The 26088-nt window shown below is 45.8% G+C and overlaps 1 long non-coding RNA gene and 1 gene segment (V, D, J or C); one reads left to right on the plus strand and one right to left on the minus strand.

Annotated features, from left to right (window-relative positions):
• Positions 1 to 26088, minus strand: part of LOC140716620 (uncharacterized) — a 110026-nt gene that overhangs the window by 12825 nt on the left and 71113 nt on the right. The window contains exon 2 of the long non-coding RNA XR_012096330.1: positions 6940 to 7041. This is a non-coding gene — a long non-coding RNA (uncharacterized lncRNA). The remainder of the gene's footprint in view (positions 1 to 6939; positions 7042 to 26088) is intronic.
• On the plus strand, positions 3435 to 19300 carry LOC140716617 (Ig heavy chain C region-like). The segment is given in 7 exon segments: positions 3435 to 3902; positions 10306 to 10617; positions 11497 to 11796; positions 15372 to 15674; positions 15760 to 16077; positions 17622 to 17942; positions 18603 to 19300. Coding segments are annotated over 6 exon segments (1746 nt in total).

A 26088-nucleotide genomic window follows, 5' to 3' on the forward strand; every position in this document is an offset into this window, starting at 1 on the left:
CAAGAGCAAGATGGAGAGAATGTCTTTACCTAGAGGACATTGAATCTATGGAATTCTTGACTCAAGGGGCTGTAGAGTCTCAGTCCCTGAGAGCATTCAAGGCAACAGCTATTTTACTGATATGATTTTAATTTGAGTTAAAATATAAGTGATGATCTTATTGAATGATATAGCAGGTGAATCGGGTCAAAAGGCCCCTCCTCCTGGATCTATTCCTTATTTTCTGACAGCTGTCACTGCCCTGTATCGACTGCTACCACAGTGGGATGTGAGGATGTGACAGTGAGATATCCTGGAGCCTTTCCCGACACTCATGGTATTTTTACCCATCTCAGTGGGATCACTGTCAGTTTTGTTCCACTCTTTGTGGATTATGGTTCCTCTGCAGAGATTGGAGCCCCTGGTGCAGGCTGGCCCTGCCAGGCAGTGAACAGTGAAGTACTGCCTTTCCAGTGGAGGTAAAAGATTTGGAAAGTTCTCCACTGCCTGTCTGCCCTCAACCAGCATCACAGAATGTCTGAATCTCCCTACTCCATTGCTGTTTCAGATTGCTTACTCTGTGCCATTTGGGTCCCACTTTCCCTCAGTGACACCAGTGACTCCACTTCAAAAATTACTTCATTAACTGCAAAATGATTCTGGTTTGTCCTGAAGCTATGAAATCTGCTGATTAAGCCCATCATCCGAACTGGGGCACAGGCCATTGGCAGTAGCTGTCAGATTCCTCTGTCCTGGGTCAATCTTTCAAGTTGTCCCCAGGTGTAACCCATCTTCTTGATGTATCCTTTCTCTCCCAGTGATGAGATCTTTGGTGCTTCTGTTGGCATTTTTGTAACACTGAGTTTTTATGGAATGGGATTGCTAACAGGATGAGCTTTGGTTTGATAAGTAATTCAATCAATATAGTTATATTTGAGTGAGAATGCGAAATTTGGGACACACCATATTGCCATTACCAGGATGGGTAATTTTGATAGAAACAGACTATCTTCTCCATGGATTCCTTCCCCCTGTCTCACCGACCTATCCCATATCACTTGTCTGCACACCTGACTCACAACCATTCTGTTTCCAAACACAAATGTTTCTCCTGCTGTTTGGCTTCTGCTGGGAAATTCTTTCCATCAAACGTCCTGCCCCTCTCATAGGCTGAAACAGGTTAAAGTCTTCTAATATTGGTGAAGGGAGATCTTTCCAGGACTTAGTTCTGAGATTCCTGTTGTCAGGTCCCTGAGAGAGAAGATTTCAGATCAGTGTATATTCCACTCCCTTCTGTTTGCTACTGATTCTGGGTGCAGACAGAATATTGTGTGTAAATTATTTTAGTTACCTCAGACATTTTCCTCACACTGATGTAGCTCAGTCCCTGTCTCTGAGGGGGAGTTCTCTCCATTGACTGGTGTCTCTGGGGGCATCTGCCCATTGACTGGTGTCTCTCAGTCCCTGTCTCTCAGGGGGATATCTGTCCACTGCCTAGTGTCTCTCAGGGGGATATCTGTCCACTGCCTAGTGTCTCTCAGTCCCTGTCTCTCAGTGGAATATCTGTCCACTGACTGGTGTCTCTCAGGGGGATATCTGTCCACTGCCTAGTGTCTCTCAGTCCCTGTCTCTCAGGGGGAAATCTGTCCACAGACTGGTGTCTCTCAGTCCCTGTCTCTCAGGGGGATATCTGTCCACTGCCTAGTGTCTCTCAGGGGGATATCTGTCCACTGCCTAGTGTCTCTCAGTCCCTGTCTCTCAGTGGAATATCTGTCCACTGACTGGTGTCTCTCAGGGGGATATCTGTCCACTGCCTAGTGTCTCTCAGTCCCTGTCTCTCAGTGGAATATCTGTCCACTGACTGGTGTCTCTCAGTCCCTGTCTCTCAGTGGAATATCTGTCCACTGACTGGTGTCTCTCAGGGGGATATCTGTCCACTGCCTAGTGTCTCTCAGTCCCTGTTTCTCAGGGGGAAATCTGTCCACAGACTGGTGTCTCTCAGTCCCTGCCTCTCAGGGGGATATCTGTCCACTGCCTAGTGTCTCTCAGTCCCTGTCTCTCAGGGGGATATCTGTCCACTGCCTAGTGTCTCTCAGTCCCTGTCTCTCAGGGGAATATCTGTCCACTGACTGGTGTCTCTCAGTCCCTGTCTCTCAGGGGGATATCTGTCTACTGACTGGTATCTCTCAGTCTTTGTCTCTCAGGGGGAAATCTGTCCACTGACTGGTGTCTCTCATTCTCTGTCGCTGGGATTCTGTGTGTTTCAGTTTACACAAACTGTTCATCGCTGAAATTGATGAATCGAGCAGAGTGTGACAGATCTTTAATCCGGATCTGGTCACTGCCGCTGACCCGCCGCCTGTTGCAGAGACAAACATCTTTTGGGGAATTGAAACCGCTGCTGTGGGCGGGGACAGGAAGCTGCGCCTCTGGTTTCAGTGTGTGAGAGCCTGTTCAAACCGCGGCTCCCTCTCTCACTCACAGCCCACGTCCCTATTTAAACAGCGCTCACTGCGGCTCCGGACAAAGCCGGCCTGAGCTGAAGCCGCCGATCTCAACAGTGTCCAAGTCCGGCTCAGTGTTCAGGGCGATGGGGGTCGTTCCTTATCTCTGTCTCCTCCTGTCTTGTCTGGCAGGTGGGTGTCCCGCGGCTTGTCCCGCACACGAGATCGGTTGATTCTCGGAATTTCTGTGACCCTCTGCTCGTGGAACGATTTATTAACGTCTGTTCTTTTCTCCTTTAATGACAGGAGTGCATTCCGACATCGTGCTGACCCAGCCCGAGTCAGCGGTGGTAAAGCCCGGACAGTCCCACAGACTGTCCTGCGCAGTCGGCACCTTCGATAGCAACGTCTATGGAATAAGCTGGGTGAAACAGATCTCCGGGAAAGGGCTGGTGTGGTTGGCTGCGATATACTACGATGACGATAAATTACACGCGCCCGGAGTCCAAGGCCGGTTCACTGTTTCCAAGGACAGCAGTACGGCTTATCTGCAAGTGAACAGCCTGAAACTGGACGACTCGGCCACCTATTATTGTGCGAGAGGCCACTATTGGGGTAGCACAGTGTGAGAGATGGCGGCTCCCTCCATACACAAACCTACCGCAACAAAATTCTTTAAATTGGGCTCCGCGGGCGCTTCCACCGGCCTTTACCCCGGGATTCGTGGATATCAATCAGATCCCGAGTGGATAATCTGGGAGTGGGTACAAGTTCCACTGGAGATGTGTCTGGAAGGGAACGGGACCACCGAGGAGGAGCTGTCAGTGGAAGCCCAGTGAAAGGTCCCGGTGGGTTATATCATCTCCACTTCAGGACCGGGATGGTCAAGATTGGGCCCCGCTGTGTGGGATACCCGGACACAGAGGGAGGGTTTAATAAATCCGCCGGCCGGCTCTGGGATCCACTGGATTTTGGGCAGGATGTGATGACGGCGATTTGTGACCTGCGGTGAAGCACTGTGATATGGACCACGGTGACGGGGAGCTGAACAGAAACTGGTCCCGACAAAGGAGCGTCTGCAGCGCAGTCTGTCTCCACGGATTCCGCATTGCTGCTTCCCAGAGTGAAATCCCCGAAGCCTGACTCGGACTGCTGGGCGCAAATATCCATTTGTGGACAATTAAAAGCCTAAATGGATTCGACACTGATTCGGGGGGATGGTGGGAGCTGTTGTCCGCAAACAGGGAAACTGTGAAAATGCCTGTTTTATTGACACGCCAGGAAGAGACAAGGACGAGGTTTGGGATGGAAATCCAGGAAGCGGCTGCTCCCGGTCCGGACAGGGATCATGTTGACATTTTGCTGAGATTATTGGATGTGACGGGCAAGTGAAGTTACTGCACTGGGTGAATGGGGAGACGGGGCACTGTGACTATCTTGACTACTGGGGCGGAGGAACCTCGCTGACAGTGACTTCAGGTAAGACCAACTTCTCAATTGTATCTTCACGCACTAGAATTTTATTTATTTACGGTTTTGGCGAATTCGGTGATTTAACTGAATTCAGTGAGATATTTAGAGCAAGTACATGAATCTCCCCGAACCGGCGGGTTTCTCTAGACAGTAACAGTACAAGGGTACACACCCCACCCCACCAGTGAACTGTCCACAGACCGGGGACAGGCTCAGGGGAATGGGGTCGGATCTTGTCACCAGACTGTGCCTTGACACCTGCCGGTTGTGCTGAGTGAGCTCAGTGTTTGGTTCAAGTCTGGCTTCTGATCCTCAGCACTAACTGAAGCCACGTTCAGGGGCTGAGCGTTTCAGTGCAGTTGAACTCGTTCCCTGTCAGTGACAACAATGGATCTGTTCAGTGTCAAGTTATTGAGATCGGGTTTTACTGTCGGCTGCTTTCATGTTGAAGGTAATGGGATTGAGACATAATCTGAGGGAATGGTTACACATGTATGATCTGGTTGATGGCTCAATATCCCCAGGGTACAGGTGGGTGTCAGTCCCATCATGTAACGTCCGGTGTGAGGTCCGTCCCGGGATACAGCAAAAGTATCGGCGATATCCCAGGATTAATTGACGGGATTAAGGTTTTAGTTTTATTCCCTGATGGGTGAGGAGGTGGGCTACGGTGGGGGAGAATCTCGGAGTTGGGAAGGCAGTGAGGAAGTGGTGCAGGAGGGTAAGGCAGGGAATTGAAATCACAATTCCTTCACACATTCCGGGCAGCCTTGCATTGGTGGGTGGGGGAGGGGGAGTGGGGCAGGTGGGGTGGGGAGGGAAGCGTTCAAGTCAATAATGTGTAATAGGGGAGCATTTAAGTCATGGTTTCTTGATGAACGTTTGTGATCTGGAACACACTGCCTGAATGATGGTGGTGGCCAACAGTGAGTGTAGAGAGGGAACAGGAGGAGATCCGCCTTTTGCAGGGATACAGGGAAGAGCAGAGAGACCAATGGGTTTATTGGATTTGCTCAGCTAAAGGGAAGCAGAGACACTATCGGATGAATGGCCTCACTCTCTGCTCTGTCATTCAATGGAATCAGTATTTATCTTGTAAATCTGGGAAATTCTTCCGCAAAGGGATTCCAACAATCACCCCAGAGTACACAGAGCATAAATTAATGCAGATTATAGCTCCCATGTGCTATCCTGGCAGCCACGGATTAGATACAAAGATCTTTCTGCACTGTCCCATCCCTCCCAGGGCAGGGGCAGCAGAGTTTAGACACAGAGTGAAGCTTCCCCCAACCTGTCCCATCACACACTCACGGGACACGAGTTGAACTTTACTGTTCAAATGAACTGCTTATTCTCAGTGCACAGACGGAGCAACTGCTCTAATTGCTGGCCCTTCTCCATCCCCCAACTGGGTTTGCTTAAGAAAAGGTTTCCCACGTTAACCAGTATTGCTGGAGATTCAGTGAAAGTGTTTGTGAGATAAAGTGCTGACATTTACAGACACCTTTCATGGTGTCCCCGAGCTCTTCACAGGCAATGAAGTAGTTTCAAAGTACAGCCCTGTTGTAGAGTCGGGAATGTGGAGCCACTCTGCACACAGCAGAATCCACAAACTGCAAGGTGAGAACGATCAGACAGTCTGTTCTGGTGATGTTATTGAAGGAGAAATATTGTCCAGGACACCGTGGACACAGTGATCCAATGGACAGGCACAAGGTTGGATTCGGAGTGATGACTCAGTTCACCCTAATCTGCAGCAGATTTGGATCTGTGGTCAGATTTAAAACATCTTAATAATTGGTATTGTTTTTAAATCCAGTCATTAGTAATGATGACCCTTCAGTTTTACTGATGCCCCTCGGGGAAGGAGATCTCTCATCCTTACCCTTCAAGCCTATTTATGACTCCAGACCCATCAATGTGTTTGTCTCCAAATGCCCTCTGAATGGCAGTTCAGGTGTGTAATTTATTCAGACTTTACCGGCAAAGCCCAGATCCCAAAGGATGAATAAATAAAATTCCCATCTGTTGTTCATACTACCCGATGTTCTATCCACTTACTGCAATACAGACTAAAATCAGACTGTCTCCCCCGATCTACTGATTCAACAGCAATCATTTTGTACAAATACTCAAGTGTCATTAATTGAAAATTTCTTCTGAGCTGATCCAGCCAGATCCAGTTCCCCTCTTCACCCCAGCACCTTGTGACCCACCCAGATCCAGTTCCCCTCTTCACCCCAGCACCCTGTGACCCACCCAGATCCAGTTCCCCTCTTCACCCCAGCACCCTGTGACCCACCCAGATCCAGTTCCCCTCTTCACCCAGCACCCTGTGACCCACCCAGATCCAGTTCTCCTCTTCACCCCAGCACCCTGTGACCCACCCAGATCCAGTTCCCCTCTTCACCCCAGCACCCTGTGACCCACCCAGATCCAGTTCCCCTCTTCACCCCAGCACCCTGTGACCCACCCAGATCCAGTTCCCCTCTTCACCCCAGCACCCTGACCCACCCAGATCCAGTTCCCCTCTTCACCCCAGCACCCTGTGACCCACCCAGATCCAGTTCCCCTCTTCACCCCAGCACCCTGTGACCCACCCAGATCCAGTTCCCCTCTTCACCCCAGCACCCTGTGACCCACCCAGATCCAGTTCCCCTCCACCCCAGCACCCTGTGACCCACCCAGATCCAGTTCCCCTCTTCACCCCAGCACCCTGTGACCCACCCAGATCCAGTTCCCCTCTTCACCCCAGCACCCTGTGACCCACCCAGATCCAGTTCCCCTCTTCACCTCAGCACCATGTGACCCACCCAGATCCAGTTCCCCTCTTCACCCCAGCACCCTGTGACCCACCCAGATCCAGTTCCCCTCTTCACCCCAGCACCCTCTGACCCACCCAGATCCAGTTCCCCTCTTCACCCCAGCACCCTGTGACCCACCCAGTTCCAGTTCCCCTCTTCACCCAGCACCCTGCTGTCAGTTTGATGGGTGTTTTTATAAAGACCCAGAGGAACACTGATCCAGACAGAACTGTACTTACCACCTGCTGGTCCCGGGATGTAAAAGACCCTCAGCTGCAAATCTCACTGACTGACATTATTGTGCCTCCTGCACTGCCAACACTGAGCAGCTCAGGGAACATCTGTGGGGTGAGAAACAGAGTTAATGTTTCACATCAGTGACCCTTCACCAGACTCTGTCAGTCTGATTTCTGGCAACTCTGCTGCTTCCAGTTTTATTTTACTGGATTTATTTTGATGAGAACAAGTGTTTTTCATTGACTTCTGCAACTCTAGAACATCCCAGAGCCTTTCCCAACCCAGCAAGTACTTCTGCAGTGTGTCACTTCATATGGGGGACTAAACCTGCAACTTGTCTGCATCTTGTTCCCACGAACTGAACTACAACATGACAATCTAGTCTGTGTTTTGTTGGAAGGGAATGGTCACTTTTAGCCTGCAATTCCTAAAGCTCCCCACCACTGCAAATTCCTCATATGGATCTTGATTGTGCCGTAGATGAATAGACAGACACTATTTGGTTGTAGGTTGTCCAAATGGTCCCAGATGCTTGGTCCAGCAATTCTGTTGTTTTCAAGAGTTAACGTCGATAAAGAGCAGTGAGGTTCCTCAGACCTCAGCTGACCAGCCCGTTCCTGAGCTGCTGTGTACCTGGGAGGCTGAGGACAGTGTGGGTGAAATGGTGCTGGCTGTGGCTGGCAATTCCAAAGGGAATCACCAGTGTTCAGCCACTTACACTGGAGTCAGTCCCAGAGTTCCACAGACCACTGTACCTCGGGATTTACTGAGTGACAGATGCCTTCAGAGTTGTTCCCACACTCTACCACATGACAATGGGTCCTGCTGGAATTCCCAGGGTAACACTGGGAAATCCACCTCCACATTTCCCTCACAGGCTGGACCTGACAAAGGATCACATTCCCCATTCATCTGACTGGGGATTCTGAGCCTTGGGAAGGGATTTAGTCAGGAATGATTTCTGGCAGATTATTATGCTTTAGTGCATTTCAGATGTATAATTTTAAGCAAGATATGCTAAATTAATTGTTGCCACAGGAAGTTACATCAACTTTAATGTTTCCCAAACATTTCAAACCTGTTAAATTACATGACAAAATTGACACAAGACAATCCCTTCCCCACAATTACCAAGCATAGAAACATAGAAAACCTACAGCACAATACACCACAATGCTGTGCCGAACATGTACTTACTTTAAAAATTGCCTGGGGTTAGCCATAGCCCTCTATTTTTCTAAGCTCCATGTACCTATCCAGGAGTCTCTGAAAAGACCCTATCATATCTGCCTCCACTACCATTGCTGGCAGCCCATTCCATGCAATGACCACTCTCTGTGTAAAAAAATACCCCTGGCATCTCCTCTGTACCTACTTCCAAGCACCAAGTGTCAGAGTGTTCTGGACCCAGAGTCCCAGCAGGGTGCTGATTGAGGCTATTGAAAGCTGACGCCCACGATACACCTCACCACAAGCCTACAGCATCCAGAAACCCAGCGGCGTCCCACCTTTCCCTGTGTAGCAGTGTGGGGAGAGTCCCAGCAGGTTAGAACCAGCACAATTCAGCCCGGTCTGTGTGGACATGGTCCAGTTGGCACCGTGCCCTGTGCTTTCTCTCCTGTGACACTTCACCCACAGCATAGGTCAGCTTGTTCCTCTGTTTCACAGAAGTTGTGTCCCCGGTAGGGTGTCTGACATCAACATTTCACTGGTTGTTTCAGGGTCAGTCTGAAAGGAATGAGAAAGGGACCATTTCTCTGCTCTGCCTGTCCTGTCAACCTGAATCAACTGTGTTTGCTCAGGAAGGCAAATGTTCTGAGTTCACAGTCCCCAGAGTCACCTGGAAATGGTTCTAAACAATGTAGCTGTCATTATTAACCAGTCAAATTATATTGATTCCTATTTACTTGTTATATTTATTTACTTGTATTTACTCTATTTGAAACCCAGATTTCAATATTTTATGGTCTTTGTCCCGGAGTGAATACTGTGAACTGAATATCTCATTATTTTGCTCCTGATTGAAATTGCAACCTTCCCACCACTCCACTTCTCCTCCTAATGTTGAGTTTACTGCCCTTTCGATAGCAGAATCAATCTGAAGCCTGTGTGTGTCTGTTGACCATCTTACTGTTGGACAACAAAGTCCTCATCTTCTGTAATTCACACTGTCTGACACATACTCTCCCACTAGTTTCCTACTCCTAGAGTTCCTGCATGTTCTGCTGTGTCCATACAGTCTTTTTGGGTGATTTTAACCTCATCCACCATCAACAATCTGTCACTGACAGAGTCAATCATGAGGTAAATTATGTCACTTCGGTGGGTCAGAACAAACCCCATCGACAACACTGTCCAAGGTAATTCCGACAACTGGTCAAACCACATCTCCTCAACATATCCACCTCTGAAAGCTGTCAACTGGTCAATTCATTAATTGATCTTGATGCTTTTACCTACCTTGGTAAGTCAACACATCTCATTTTCCAGTGAATTGAATTGAGAACCAGTGCTTTCAAGTGTATTTTGCACCTTAAGTGGTTGTGAATTGACACAACCCGCATTTCCTCACAGGACTCGCTGGGCTGGTCATTCAGTGAGAATATCACCTACATCTAACAGCATTTTGAGATTTCTCCATCTGCCCAGGAATCTCATGTGTTGGCCGACACTTCTCCACAGAGTCTGGACTAATATATTTCCACAGTTCCTCTGTCCTTTCTGATGCAAGTTACCATTCCCTCCCGGTTACTCAGTAGTTTCCACAGGCTCAGTGGGGTTGAAATTCTTGCTCAGTCACACACGGTAAATATGTGAGGCAGTGTCAGCTGTATCATGTAGCCTGTTGAGTTGAATTTCAGAAGCAGGGTCCATTTCCCAACCTCCACTATATTGCACACATGGTGCTGGAGACCAGGTACCACTCTATCCACACCAATCACTCCTCTCATCAACAGCAACACTGAACTGATCAGAATTATTCAAATAAGTTACTTCAAAATCTTACTTCTTCTGTAAACTCTGCTGATCAGGGGCTAACAGACTTTTCAGAATCAGGAATTGTATTTGGATGAGAGACAGATTGTCACTTTGGTATTTTGACTGAAATCCGACCGATCGGACATTGGGTCACTGCCTCAGTCCTGCACTGAAGTGTTGGCCTGGACTGTGTGTCCAAGTTGCCACTGTAGGATTGATCCACACCCTCCTACCTCAGCGACACAGACTCACAGCTGAGTGTTAAAGTGATATCGGCTTTGTTTGATGGGGTGAATAATTTTGAGAATTACTGCTTTCTATAATGTCTCCTTTCTCTGTTGGTAATGCATTTATTCAGGGAACCATCTGTGAATTTCTTTCTATTTCAGAGATCAAGTCTGTGCCATCAGTCTACATCATATCTTCCTGCAACAGAGAATCTGACCAAGGCATCAGGCTCCTCTGTCTGGTCAAGGACTATCAGCCTGAGAGCATCAGTCAGACATGGTCCACTAACAGTGGGGACATCACCACAGGAATCAAGAAATACCCAGCGGTGTTGGGGCAAAATTCAAAGTACACGATGAGCAGCTTGCTCGAAGTCTCTGCGGCGGACTGGAAGAATAAAGTCTACTACTGCAAGGCAGGGTACGAGCCAAACGAGATTCAGACAGCGGAGTGGCAGAAACTTCAACCTCAACGTTAGTATCAGAAATAATTTATATTTAAAGCTGCACTGATGTCAGAACATAAATCTGGAGTAGGAAGCTTTGTCAGATAATGTAGGAGCATGGCAACTAACTCCTTTATTCTGCTCTTACAACGACAGTGAGAAACGTATGAAAGTCGATATGAGCAGTGAAATTCGGTATCAGGATCTGCCTCCATTGTATCCAATCCATTGTCTAATTTCAGGAGCCTCTCCACCACCCCCTCCCACTAAACCCTCCCTACAGATCAGCTCCTGTACACATACAGAGACCGCTGGCCCATCGTACCCCTGCACACAGAACAACAATTTAAACTTTACCCCACTCCTCCTGCACTTTCCCCTCCACCCTGCAGCTGCCCCCTCTTCTGGTAAAAGCATCCCTGGTGAATGTGATGAAGGAATCCACCCCACTGCCCTTCTTTAACCATCTTCTCACAGATCTGAACCAGCCTTTGCAGTTACTACAAAATAATTCCCTCCTGTCCATCTGTTCTTCTTTCTCATTGAAAGTAAAATTGTGTTTCCCAAACTCGCCAGTGGAAACAGTACCACACCATGTCCTCCTGCTCACAGGAGCTGGTATCAGTCATTCTCCATTAAACAATTAGATCACGGCAGGTCTGCACCTCAACCCCATGACCCACCTCTCTGCATTATCATAGCATAGTGGGACACACTGCTGGGAGGCCCAAGTTATACACCCAGCCCTCCCACTCACTGGTGTGAGCCATCAGATCGTCAGATCAGCTGTAAATTAACAACATTCTTGAGAGGGCTGGAACTGGGGATCTAGCCCATGATGAGGGGGAATGAAGTCAAAAACATGGGCAAAGCAATCATGTACTGACAGATATGAAATGTGTTCCAGCTCCGAAGCTCAGCTCCCTTGTTCCATCCCGGGAGGTGATCCACAGTCAAACAAATGCTGTCCTAGGCTGTGTGATATCTGGATTCTCTCCCGACGACATTGAAGTATCCTGGAAAAAAGCTGGATCTGCCCAAGAAGGCATCATTCTCCCTTCCACTCAGAGATCTAATGGTACATTTGAAACAATCACTTACCTGACAGTGCCTGTGCAGGAATGGACCAAGAAACAGCAATATACTTGTGAAGTGAAGCACGCACTTTCCGGTTTCAGTGGTCAGGTCAACATGACATATCAAGAGGGTGAGTAATGTCTGAAGAAAAATTAATTAACACAGCACTAAACTTGCTAACTGATACTCCCACACAATTCCTGTCCCTCCTGTCAATCTTGCTGAGTGATGTACAGATGATCTTTGCACTTTGAATCAACTCATATCACCAGCAGCTTTAACCCCATCTACTGGGCAGGAAAGGTGTAAGATTAGGGTCACCTGTCCATTGTGTTTCAATTGTTTTAGTTGTCTCTGTTTGTAGTTATATTGAAAGTAAGTTAGTGAGCAAAGCTCACATCTCATGCTTTAGAATCTGGAGAAAATCTTCCTTTCCCCTTTTCACTGTCTTCTCAGTGTTAGTTCCTCAAAAAATATCTCCGCAATTTTGTATTTGCTTCAGTCCCCAGAGTCTGTTTCCAGTATTTCCTGAGAGACTCTTCTGTCGATTGTCCACTCACTGAAATGTAGGTGCCTGGATTATTTTTGAATTGATGCCCAATGCTCGAGTGAATGTTCTGACCTTGTGTCCTCAGATCCTTAACCAGGTTCAGAAAGCACATGCATTTATCATGGCTGACACAACCTCATCCTGATAGGATGGGATATACAGAGGATAGAGAGTGGGAATATGTGGGGCTCCCTTTTTCCAAGCATGGGAAAAGAGCTGAAAATATCTAACACTTAAATCTATGAATCTTCCATTTCCAGGTGGAAACTGTCCCAGCTGTTTTTTGAAGCCTGTGCCAAGGTTCTTTTACCAGAGTAATCTCAATGCAACATTCTCAGATGGTTCAACCCAAGATTATCATTGTTCAGCAGGAAACTGTGAAATAAAGTGATTGGCTGTGTATACAATTCGTCATTGATTTCATTACAATCCACTTACTGGATTCCAGACCTGTCCCTGGTATCCATTGGGATGGAAATTTAACAGAGAGAGAAGAAAACCCATTATTCAAACTGACTACCTCTCCAATCATATTTCTATTCAACTTTCTACTATCCTGAAGGCCACTGTTTTCAATTTGACTTCCCATTCCCATTCTGACATGTCTGTCCATGGTCTCCTCTACTGCCCTGGTGAGGCCAAAGTCAGGTTGGAGTAGCAACACCTCATATTCCATCCAGATATCTGGCAATCTGCTAGCTTGAGTTCTAATTTCTGCAACCTCCAGTAATTTACCCCGGTTCTTTATTCCCCTTTTTTTCAAATCGCCATATTAGATACCGCCTCATTCTATCACTTCTCCTCATCTGCCCATCATCTACATTTGGTTCCTCTCCTCATGAACATTTCCTCCATGGTGCACTGTCCTGTCAGATTCCTTCTGCTTCAGCCATTTATCTCTTCCACTTACCCCCCACCAGCTTCTTACTTCATACCCCCTCCCCATTCACACCCTTTCCCCCTCACCTGGTCTCACCTCTCATCTGACAGAATGTATTCCTCTCCACTCTTCTCACCTCTTATTCTGGCTTCTGCCCACTTCCTTTCCAGTACCGGTGAAGCCGTTCGGCCCGAAAGATCGACTGCTTATTTCCCTGCATAGATGCTGCCTGACTTCCTGTATTCCTCCAGCATTTTGTGTGTGTTGGTCAACATTTCCAGCATCTGTAGAATCTCTTGTGCTTCTGGTTGTCCATACAGTCATTCATTTGTGTACATTGTTGCTTCAGTGTGACACAGATCCCAATTCCAGTTTCCTTGGCCAGATTCCCTCCTGTCTGACTCCAGTCAGCAAGAACTGGAACCTGTTTGTCACCCAGTGGCTGTGAGGCACGAGGTGATGAAGGTGAACGGGGCTGAAATTCCAAATTGACTCAGTCAAAGGATGGATGACCCTTTGATAATGTTGGGCACAAGACAAATTGGTGAGACAAGACACAGGGGTCTACCCAGTCTGCTGTCCAATTGCAAAGTTACATTGATCCATGTGCTGGACACTGAATTCAGTCCAAAAGGGAAACTCAGTGATCCCAAGGAATGTCCAAAGGAGAATGTTTTGATAGAATTACCCAAGCATTGACAGGATTATATACTTCTTGTGGAATAACACCAGCATTCAGCAATAAGGGGAGCGATCTTGACTCGGTCAGATTTTATGAGAGGATCCCATTTCCCAGGGACTGCTGAACATCAAGACCAGGCTGATATGGGACCAAACTGAGAAACCTGCAGAAAACATGTTTAACAACATCACAGTGCTGATTAAACTGGGATTCACAATTCCATGACCCTTCAGTGTACACCTAGGTTTGCAGATTTGTGATATTACACGACAACAATGATCATCTAGACTGCACGCATGGACTTCCTGTTTTAAAGGAAAATTGCTCATAATCTTACTGAAATGGGAAAGGTTAAGAAAAACATATCATACTTTGTCGGATGATCCATCCCAGTCAGACTGGACAGTGTGTGTTACATCTGCTCTTTCTTCAGACAAAGACACTGACTCACAGTCTCACTGAAGGACTCAACCATGACACAAACACAATCAGCCTTCACATTAAATGTCAAAGAACAAAAACACCCACATGCCCGAAGGTGACCAAGTGTGTAAATGGTGTACACAAAGTGCAGAGAGCTGCAATGTCTGTGAACTGAAGATCATGCATTGGGAGACGGCCTCAACAACTTCACACAAAACCGACACTAACCCAGAGGACAGGTGACACAACACTTGATCGAAGAGCTGTTTTATTCATTTATCATTTCCTATCAATCACTGATCACTCTGGAACTGAGGGACTTGCTGCCTCATTCCTGATGGTGATTCAGGTTCAGCCATGTTGCTGCAGGTCTGGAGTCACAGACCAGCCGGATCAGATGGGACTTCTCTCCGGAAGTTATCACAGGGAATGACACTACAAATACCTCCATAGACATCTTTCTATTCCAAAAAGCATTGATGAATTGAATTTAAACCTCCATCCACCAGGTTGGGATTTGAACCCATTTTGCCAGTTCATCAGCCCAGCAACTTAATGATACACTCTGACCATGGCTGCTCATTTCAAGAGTTTAATGTTCACTTCAATGTTTGTAAGCACAAATGCTAAAATCACAGGTACCAGCAGAAGTAGTGCCCATTTATGAAAGAGCAGAGTTGAAAGAATATGATGTTTTCCGAAGTTTGTGTGGGTTTTGAAGGTTGCAGGGATGAGGAGAGGCACAGCCACAGTAAGACTGGAATGTCAGGATGTGAAGTTATTAAACTGAGTGAATCCCAGGCTCAGCCCAGGTGGAGAAAGGGATTCTCATTGATTCACAGTGTTCATTGATACTGATCAATGGCACTGAGTCTCCAAGCAAAGAATATACTGAGCTGTGTCTCTGCTGAGAAATCTGCATGCTTCTCTGTCTCACAGTGAACCAATTGGTACAGTTATTAGAAAGGGATTCAAAACCTAATTAGCATATCCTTTGTTCTGATTTGCTTTTCTGAATCAGGAATATGAGACACGTGATTCAGTCCTGGGTGTTTATGTACTCTGTTTGCATTAAATGCAGCTGTCATGTATTGATGATCTGTCTTGACCTAACACATCCAATAGAAATATCTCTATAAGATTCTGAGCATTTCCATTTCTAATCCACAGAATTGTCAGTCTTTATTCAAAATCCCGACATTGAAGAGATGTTGATCGACAAGACTGCTACCGTGAAGTGCACAGTTCTCTGTACAGATCCCGAAGATATCCACATCTCTTGGCACGTGGGCGGGAAGGAGAAAACTAAAGGAATTCACACCCATCAAGCGGAGAGGGACGGATCCCAATACAGAGTGCTCAGCGAACTCCAGATTAGTGTGGAGGAGTGGTTCAGTGGGGTAGAGTATGAGTGCTCTGCTCAGGAATCTCCTTCATCTTCCCGAGTGTCAGCGCGGACCAACAGTACCAAAGGTGGGCAAGAGTCCAGCGATTAAATGGCCAGCATTAGTTACCTGAGTCAAAATGTTTGACATTTCTGTTTTCTTGTCTCTTCCAGTCGAGATAAAAGGTCCCAAGGTCAGACTGCTGCCTCCACCTCAGGAAGAGACCAAGAAAAGGCAAATGGCCACACTGGAGTGTGTGGTCTCTGGATTCTTCCCGGACCAAATAAATGTCATTTGGAAGAAAGGCAGCACCGTGATCACCTACAACACCAGCGCTACACCGACCGCTCTGGAGCAGGGGTGGACTTTCAGTGTCAGACACTTCCTGACCGTGAGTTTACAGGAGTGGAAGACAGAATCAGTCTTCAGCTGTACAGTGAATCATCCCCCCTCCAACAGCAGTATCAAGAAGCAAGTGAAGAACGTCCCAGGTAAGGTCCTGGTACTCACACCATCATCGACATTGTTTACATTGTGCTATGAATTCAAGGTCAACACTAAATCACAGTGTAGTTCTGGCTTAGTTATTTGAGGGAACTGATAAAGTACAAAGTACATTTATCATCAAAGTCTGTGCACCACATACAACCTTGAGATTCTCTTCTTGCAGGCAGTCACAAAACAAAGAAACACAATAGAATTCAGAGTCAAACATCCAATGTGTGAAAATGAACAAACAGTTGGACAGGTACATGGATTGGAAGGGCTCCCAACCTTTTTCTATGCCATGGACCCCGACCATTAACCAAGGGGTTTGCGCACCCCAGTTTGTGAACCTCTGGTTTAGAAGGATATGGGTCAAACAGTGGCAAATGGGACTAGTTTGGATGGGGAATCTTGGTCAGAATGGAATTGTTGGTCCAAAGGGTCTGTTTCCATGCAGTGTAACTCTATAATTCTAAAATTCAAATTGTGCAAACAATAAAATTTAAACAAACAATCCACAGAACCTGAACCGCAGAGTCCCCTAAAGTAAATCCACAGCCACGTCACCGGTTCAGCACTGCAACCGGTCCAGGAGACCGATGGCTGCAGGCCACGGCCACAGAGCCAGGCTCAGTGCTGAGGTGAGTGCCGATGGCTGCAGAGTCAGTTCAGTGCTGAGGTGAGTGAACCCTCATAGAGTAGTGAGCCGAATTCCTAATTCAGCTTCACCTTCAACGCCTTAATCTTTTTAATCTCAAATGGCACTGAAAAATGGCCAATCATCTGTTTGTTTCTGCATTCAACCAACATAATCCAGGCTTTCACCATAGAAATAAGTGTATCCCAGAAAATACTTTCATAATCTGAGGGGAATCTGGATCATTTCACTGGACAGGCACTCTGGAGATCACTGATACTTGTCTTCAAAATGCTCCCTCCCTCTGCCTTTGAACATAATCCCAGCCTCCGATTAGTGCCTCAGTTGTGACTGAATTTCCAGCAGAGCAGCTCTCCCTCTGCTCCTGTGTGGGAATAGTCAGCCTGGACAATGTGTAGAAGCCTATGGAGGGCGGCTTGAACACACAACATTCCAACAATGCAGAGGCAAATGTTAGTTACACCTTGAGGAAAAAAGGTATTTTTAAGCATTTGTGACAAAAAGTAAATCTTTCTGCTACTCCCATTTTGAAATATGAAGTGTATTTTCAGAAATATTTTCACTTGAAACTTTGCTCCTGTTCCACCGACACAATCTGAAATACTGGTTATTTTCTGTATTTGTTTTAATAAGTTGCTGGTAACAGTTCAAGTGACCATGAAACTACAAAAACAATGTAAGGGCCAATCTTGTTCATTTACATTCCCTCAGGGTGTTTACCCTGTCTACTCAATAGGGGACATTCCTTTCTTCACCAATGTAGATTGGTCTCATCTCATCTTGATGGGACTGGCAAATCATTGACCAGAGATGAACAGAAATGTTGGTCTTGTCAGTGACAAACTTGTCTATTGGGGAATGGTGAAATAATAATTGTGACGTTTCTCCCAGATGAATGTCCAGATACCCACCCCTCAGTCACTTTAAGCAAACCTTCCTTCGAAGAGATCTGGACAAAGAGGACAGCAACCATTCTGTGTGAGGTGGTTCACAGTGATTTACAGGGATTCAGTGTAACCTGGCAGGTGGACGGAAGGAAGAGGGAAGATGGGGTGAGGACTGTGGGTCCAGACAGCAACGGAGCTGAAGATATGATCACCAGCAGACTGACAGTCCCTGCTGCAGAGTGGAACAGTGGGGCTGAGTACTCGTGTGTGATAGAGGACGAGAGTTTGCCAACACCGGTGAAGAAATCCATCAGGAAGGACACAGGTACGTGTGGACAGAATTCAGTGTGAGTCCGATCTCAGTAATATGACATATTTATCACCATCCAGCAGGGTGATAGACTATAGGAAATGAGAACAGGAGTAGGTCATTGGGTCTCTCAATCTGCTCAATCATTCAGTCTGTTCTCAGCTGATCATCCAAATTCAATTCCTGTTCCTGCTTTCTCCAGATATCCTTTGAGCCATTCACATGAAGAAGTACCGTATATACAATCCACTTGAGAATATATTAGTTGATAATTCTTCAAGTGCTTTCTGTGGGAGAGAGTTCCACAGGTTCTCACTCCCTCTCACACGTACACAGCTGAGACTGCCACCCCTGCTCCAGGGGAGATGGAACAAACAGCACAGGATGATGCAAGTCCAGGGGCTGAGTTCCACTTTCTGTCGAGTTGCTGTGTTCAGCGACTCCCATTGATTGAACTGAATAGACTAACCTTGCTGGAAGCTGTAAAATGCAGCAGGTTCAAGATTTCCACTCCACAAATCCCAACGATGAACAGAAAGGGAAAAGCCTTTAGTTTCAGATAAAGTGAAGTCTCCCAGATTTAGAAATTGTTCATGTTGGTACAAGACCAGATTCTGTCGGGTAAGGAGGGAATTATTGGAAGATTCATTCTAACTGAGATTCTCTCTGTTCCAGGGGGTGTTCTGACTCGTCCTCACGTCTACCTCCTCCCCCCTTCATCGGATGAGGTAGACACTGATCAGACTGTGACCTTGATGTGTCTGGTCACCAAGTTCTCTCCCACAGAGATCTATGTGGCCTGGATGGCCAATGACACCCTTCTGAAGACAGGGTTTGTGAACCAGCCGGTGACCAAGGACCCCAGAAGAGGCTGGAACACAATGACCAGTCAGCTGAAGGTTTCTCCTGAGGAGTGGAAGAGCGGCACCACTTTCTCCTGTGTGGTGGGTCATGAGTCGCTCACAACCAACCTGTTCCGAAGCATCAATAAATCTGACAGCAAACCCACCCTGGTCAATGTCTCACTTGTTCTGACTGATAGTTTTAAATCTTGTGTGTAATACTGTGTGATTCAATCCATGAAACCCTAGTTTTGTTAGTTTTATTATTATTAATTATCAGCGAGGATTATTTAGCTGATTAAAACATGATTAAAATCTAGACCTTTCAAAATAATTAAGAATGAAATTAAGATCAAGAACCAAATTAAACTACAAACATGATTCACCACAAATCTCTGAGTTTGTGTGTACATTCACAGACCTTCTGCCATGTTTGAATGGATTTCAACCCTGTCTGGGACTGCACAATGTATTAAATCTTTGTATCTGTCAATGTACTGATCCAAGTTCAATAAATATAACTTGAAAATGTCTTGGTTGTGATTTTTGGAAATGGCAAATAAGGAACTTCCAACATGAGGTGTTGTTGGTGACCCACACAGTGAGAAATCGGTGTCTTTATATCACTGGCGTCTAAACCCTTCCTGCATCAGCTGTAAACTAATGGTCAAAGAAATTGGAACCTACGGTATCTGACAAAGAATTGAGAGTTGAAACCACTTACCAAACGTCATATCTGTGTCAAATATGTCGGATTGCTGTTTGAGGGCTCCTTGTCCCCACTAAGGTTGCTGCTCCTCATCTGGTGCCTGTGTGTTGCGAACTAAATGAAACGTATCATTGTTGGGAACTGTACTATTGCAAAGGCGCAGTTAAACCTCCGTCTATCATGGCAGAGAGGTTGCATCTGTACTGAAGGGGTACTAATATCCTAGTGGGAAGGTTTGCTTGTGCTGCAGGGTAGGGGTGGGGGCTGGTTAAACTAAAGTTGCTGGAGATGAGAACCAGAGAATAGGAACAGATCGTGGAGAGGTTGTGGAGTCAGAGTTTGTTCAGACATCAGACAAAGTCAGGAATCAAAAGGTTGAGTGTGGTGTGAGTGTTATGTACCCCTAGGTTTCATATTTTCTGTGGTCTATCACTTTAAAATGTCGGGGGAATGAGACTGGCTTTTGGACACTGTTTGGGCTGTTAGAAAGAGAGAGAGGGAGGTGTCCATTGCAATGAGAGAGACAGAAATTGCTCGAAGGATTGATGTTCTGGTTTCTGTACAAGTTGTTTACCTTTCCAAGGACATTTGCCTGCTTGCAAAGTTCTTGCAGAGAGAGGAGATTGGTGCAGGTTGATCGACAGCTGGTGTCCAACATGTGGAGATAAGAACCAGGTCCACAGAGACACAGAGACACACAGTTTCAGACACTGAATGAGCTTTGTTGCACCCACAGGAAGGTGGGGGCTTTTGGAGGATCGATTTGGGGAAATAGATCAGTGGCTCTAGCAGTGTGAAAAGGTGTGACCGGTGGGGAATCATTTGTGTGTCCACCCTCGCCTGGATGATAATTCCATCACTGAAGAATGGTCACATGTTATTATAATCACAGTCGGTGACTTCTACAGGACTTCGGAGAACAACAGATATTTCGGAAGACCACGGAAGACAACGGGAAGATCGATGGCATCATCTCTCTCTCTCTCTACAACACTACTCAAATAACTACCTTCAACTGAACAGAACTCTCTTTATCATCGTAAGACTCTATCCATTTACCCCAGGTTTGAAAGAGCCTAGTTTTGCTCCTAGTTCCACACACACACACACACACACACACACACATCTCACTGCTAATCTGTTCAAATATATCTACATTTATAGTACTGTATTGCGTAGTTACTAATAAACATTATTAGTTTACAGCAATACCAGACTCTAATGTGTTTTCCATTTCTGCTGGTTCTTTGACCCGTCACGTGACCGTGGGTAATGTTCTGAGCTGCGTATATTTCAAAGCAAGTATTATTGTAGGAAAGGCAGATGAGCTCAGGGCAGAGCTCAACACAAGAAATTATGATATGGTGGCCATTGGTGAGACTTGGTTGCAGGAGAGGCAAGACAGGCAGCTCAGTATTCTGGGGCTCCATTGTTTTAGATGCAACCGAGTGGGAGGGATTGAAGGCGGAGGTATGGCATTACACATCAGTGAAATTGTCACAGTCGTATTCAATCAGGAGAGACAGGAGAACTCCTCTTGTGAGGCTTTACAGGTGGAAATGAGGAATAAGAAAGATATGGCCATGTTAATGGGGCTATATTGTAAACCATCCTGCAGGATGTAGAGGTACAAATTGTGGGGAGATCACAGACTATTGCAAGAAACATAAGATTGTGATAGTAGGTGATTTCAACTTTCCACATTTTGACTTGGACTCCCATACTACAAAAGGGATGTAGTTTGTCAAATGTATTCAGGAAAGTCTCCTTAATCAGTACATAGAAATCCCAACAGAGTGTGTGTGATACTTGATTTCTTATTCAGTCTCTGGTTAAGAAGTACAAGGGAGTGCTCAGCAGGTATAGGCAGGTAGGGACAAATGAGGTACTTATGGAATATAAGAAATGCAAGGGAACACATAAGAAAAAAATAAGAAGGGCTAAAAGCAAGGACAAGGTAGTCCTAGCGGACAAAGTGAAGGGGAATCCCAAAGGACTCGACAGATATGTCAAGAGCACAATGATTGCAAGGGAAGAAATTGGTTCTCTAAGAGATCAGAATGGTAATCTATGTGTGGTGCCAAATGTGATGGGGAGATCATCAATGGATTTTTTGTGTCAGTATTTATTTGGGAGATGGACAGAGAGTCTATAGAAGTGAGGCAAAGCAGAAGCGAGGACATGGACCCTTTACAGATTACAGAGGAGGAGGTTTACTGTCTTTAAGCAAATTAAGGATTGTGGGGAGGGGGCGGGTGGCTAGCAGAGAAATTTAAAACATCTTTAACACCAGGTGAGATACTGGAGAATAGCTGACGTTCCATAGGTTAAAAAAGGCAGTAAAAATAAACCAGGAAATTTAGGCCAGTGAGCCTGTCACCTGTTGTGGGAAGGCAATCGGAAGGTCTTCTAAGGGATCGGATATATGTGTATTTGGATAGACATGGACAGATAGATAGATAGATAGATAGATAGATAGATAGATAGATAGATAGATAGATAGATAGATACTTTATTCATCACCATGGGGAAATTCAACATTTTTTCCAATGTCCCATACACTTGTTGTAGCAAAACTAATTACATACAATACTTAACTCAGTAAAAATATGATATGCATCTAAATCACTCTCTCAAAAAGCATTAATAATAGCTTTTAAAAAGTTCTTAAGTAGTTTACTTAGATACATTAAATACAATCAACCCCGGCACTTTAACATATCTTACTCCTGGCGGTTGAATTGTAAAGCCTAATGGCATTGAGGAGTATTGACCTCTTCATCCTGTCTGAGGAGCATTGCATCGATAGTAACCTGTCGCTGAAACTGCTTCTCTGTCTCTGGATGGTGCTATGTAGAGGATGTTCAGGGTTTTCCATAATTGACCGTAGCCTACTCAGCGCCCTTCGCTCAGCTACCGATGTTATACTCTCCAGTACTTTGCCCACGACAGAGCCCGCCTTCCTTACCAGCTTATTAAGACGTGAGGCGTCCCTCTTCTTAATGCTGCCTCCCCAACACGCCACCACAAAGAAGAGGGCGCTCTCCACAACTGACCTATTGAACATCTTCAGCATCTCACTACAGACATTGAATGACGCCAACCTTCTAAGGAAGTACAGTCGACTCTGTGCCTTCCTGCACAAGGCATCCGTGTTGGCAGTCCAGTCTAGCTTCTCGTCTAACTGTACTCCCAGATACTTGTAGGTCTTAACCTGCTCCACACATTCTCCATTAATGATCACTGGCTCCATATGAGGCCTAGATCTCCTAAAGTCCACCACCATCTCCTTGGTCTTGGTGATATTGAGACGCAGGTAGTTTGAGTTGCACCATATCACAAAGTCCTGTATCAGTTTCCTATACTCCTCCTCCTGTCCATTCCTGACACACCCCACTATGGCCGTGTCGTCAGCGAACTTCTGCACATGGCAGGACTCCGAGTTATATTGGAAGTCTGATGAAGGATAGTCAGCATGGCTTTATATGTGTAGGGCATGTTTAACCAATCTTATGGAGGTTATTGAGGAAGTTACGAGGAAAGTTGATGAAGGAAAGGCTGTGGATGTTATCTACATGGGCCTTAGCAAGGCATTTGACAAGATCCTAAATGGGAGGGTGATCAGGAAGGTTCAGTCGCATGGCATTCAAAATGAGGCAGCAAATTAGATTGGATATTGGCTTTGTGGGATAAGCCAGAGGGTGATAGTAGATGGTTGTCTCTCTGACTCGAGGCCTGTGACGAGTGGAGTCTCGTAGGCATTGGTGCTGGGTCCATTGTTGTTTGTCATCTGTATCAATGATCTGGATGATAACATGGTTAACTGGATCAGAAAATTTGCAATTGACACCAAAATTGTGGCTGTTGTGGGCAGCAAGAAAGACTATCAGAGCTTGTAATGCGATCTGGAAAATTTGGTAAAATAGTTTGAAAAATGGCTGATGGAATTTAATGCAGACAAGTGTGAGGTGTTGCACTTTGGTAGGCCTAGCTAAGGCAGGTCTTACACAGTGAACGATAGGACAATGAGGAGTGCAGTAGAACAAAGGGATGTGGGAATACAGGTCCATAATTTATTGAAAATGGAGGCACAGCTAGATAGGATCATAATGAAATATTTTGGCACATTGGCCTTCACAAATCAAAGTACTGAGTACAGGAGATGGGATGTTATGTTCAAGTTGTATAAGACATTTGTGAGGCCGAATTTGAGTTGAATTGAATTTAATTAACTTTATTAATTACATCCTTCATATACATGAAGAATAAAAATCTTTAGCTGTTCGGTTTTGGTCTCTTACCTGTAGGAAAGATGTAAATAAGCTTGAAAGAGTACAGAGAAAGTTTAAAAGGATGCTACCAGGACTGGAGAAACTGAGTTCTCAGGAAAGATTACATAGGTTAGGCCTTTATTCCTTGGAACTTAGAAGACTGAGGGGAGATTTGATGGTGGGATGCAAAATTATCAGGAGTATAGATAGGATAAATGCAAGCAGGCTTTTTCCACTCAGGTTGGGTGGGACTAGAACTTGAGATCATGGGTTAAAGGTGAAATGTTTAAGGGAAACCTGAGGGGAAAATTCTTCACTCAGAGATTTGAGAGAGTGTGGGATGAGCTGCCAGAGAAAGTGGTGCTTGCAAGCTGGATTTCAATGTTTAAGAGAAGTTTGGATGGTTACATGGATGGGAGGGGTATGGAGGGCAATGGTCTGGGTGCAAGTCAATGGGACTTGGCAGTTTAAATGGCTCAGCACAGACCAGATGGGCCAAAGGGCCTGTTTCTGTGCTGTACCTTTCTGAGACTCAATGATTATCAGACAATGACCAAGACCAGACAGTCTGCATCTGCATTGAGTGCAGTTGAGAAGAATCCAGATTTCCGGACTCAAACGTATCAGATGTAAAAGGGGCACGAGAGGGTAAATGTTGAGAGAATTTCACCTGTCACCGAGCAATGAACAAAGAGACAGAGTTACAAGGTAAGGGGCAGGACATTTGAAACTGCAATGCAGAGAAATTTCTTCCCTCAGAGGGAATGAATCCCCAGAAATCTCAGCCCTGTGGATGGAATCTGGTGGTGTGCACTTTCTCCTGTTTTCATCTTGTGAGTTCAGTGGAGACAGAGACAGAGAGAATTGGAAGAAGTGACAAAGGATGAGACCAGAACTGTGCAAATAAAGAAATAGGTGTGTTGGACCCAGGATCGATCTTCAAAGATTTTGACACCCAGGAACCAGAAACTGCTCACCCTTTCCACTGCTGATCCTTCAATGAAGACTGATGTGTGTTCCCATGACTTCCCCTTCCTGAAGTTTACAATCAATTACTTCATCTTACTAATGTTGAATGTAAGGTTGTTGTTGCAACACCATTTACCCAGCTGATCTATCCTGCTCTTGTGTGCCTCCTCATCACCCTGAAATTCTGCCCACAACAGTTCATCAGCAAATGTATAAATGCCACTTGAGCTGTACCTAGCCATACAGTCATGGGTGCAGAGAGAGTAGAACAGTCGTTTAAGCACACATCCCTGAGGCTCTCTAGTGTTGAGTGTCAGTGAGGAGAAGATGCTCCAGTGGTCTCCCAGTAAGGATGTCAAGGATCCAGTTGTGGAGAAGAGGTCTCGAGGCCCAGGTTTTGGAGTTTGTTGATTAGAACTGAGGGTATGATTGTGTTGAATGTTGAGCTGTATTCAGTAAACAACATCCTGACGTACAGCAGGTATTGTTATTGTCCAGGTGATCCAAGGTCGAGTGGAAAGCCAGTGAGATTCCATCTGCTATAGACCTATTCTGGCAATAGGCAAATTGCAATGGGTCCAGGTCCTTGCTTAGGCAGGAGTTGTTTCTGGCCATAACCAACCTCTCAAAGCATTTCATCACAGTAGATGTGGGTACAACTGTGCAATAGTCAATGAGGCAGCTACCCTGCTCTTCTTGGGCACTGGTATGATTCTCACTCTTTTGAAACAGGTGGAACCTCTGACTGCAGCAGTGAGATATTGAAGATGTCCTTGAACACTCTCAGTAGTTGGTTGGCACAGGTTTTCAATTCCCTACCAGGTACACCATCAGGGCCTGATGCCTTATGAGGGTTCACCCTCTTGAAAGCTGTTTTGCCGTTGGTGTCCGAGTCAGAGATGACAGGGTCACCAGACACTGCAGGGATTTGCCCACATGTAGCTTTATTCTCTCTTTCAAAGTGTGCTTAAATGGCATTGAGCTCATCTGGGAATGAAGCATCACTGCCATTCATGTTGTTGGGTTTCACCTTACAGGAAGTAATGGCCTGAAAACTTTGCCAGAGCTGAAGGGGATCTGATTCCTTCTCTAAACTCAATTGGAATTGTTCAAAGGTTCATTTATTATCAAAGCTTGTATCCACATAAAACTTGAAATTTGTGTTCTCCAGATAGCCACGAAAACAAGAAAGAATATGAAAGTTGTTGAGACAGAAACATCAAACACACTCTTTCCCCTCCATGACCAACAAAAACAACATCCCAATTATCAATCCCTCCCCCCAATATCCCGCTCTCCCTTCACAAATGGAACAGGAACATAACCCCCCCAAAAAACAACTCCTCCCCTGCACAAAAAACTAACAGACC

The sequence above is a fragment of the Hemitrygon akajei genome, chromosome 25 (genome assembly GCF_048418815.1).
Source record: "Hemitrygon akajei chromosome 25, sHemAka1.3, whole genome shotgun sequence".
Taxonomy (NCBI): domain Eukaryota; kingdom Metazoa; phylum Chordata; class Chondrichthyes; order Myliobatiformes; family Dasyatidae; genus Hemitrygon; species Hemitrygon akajei.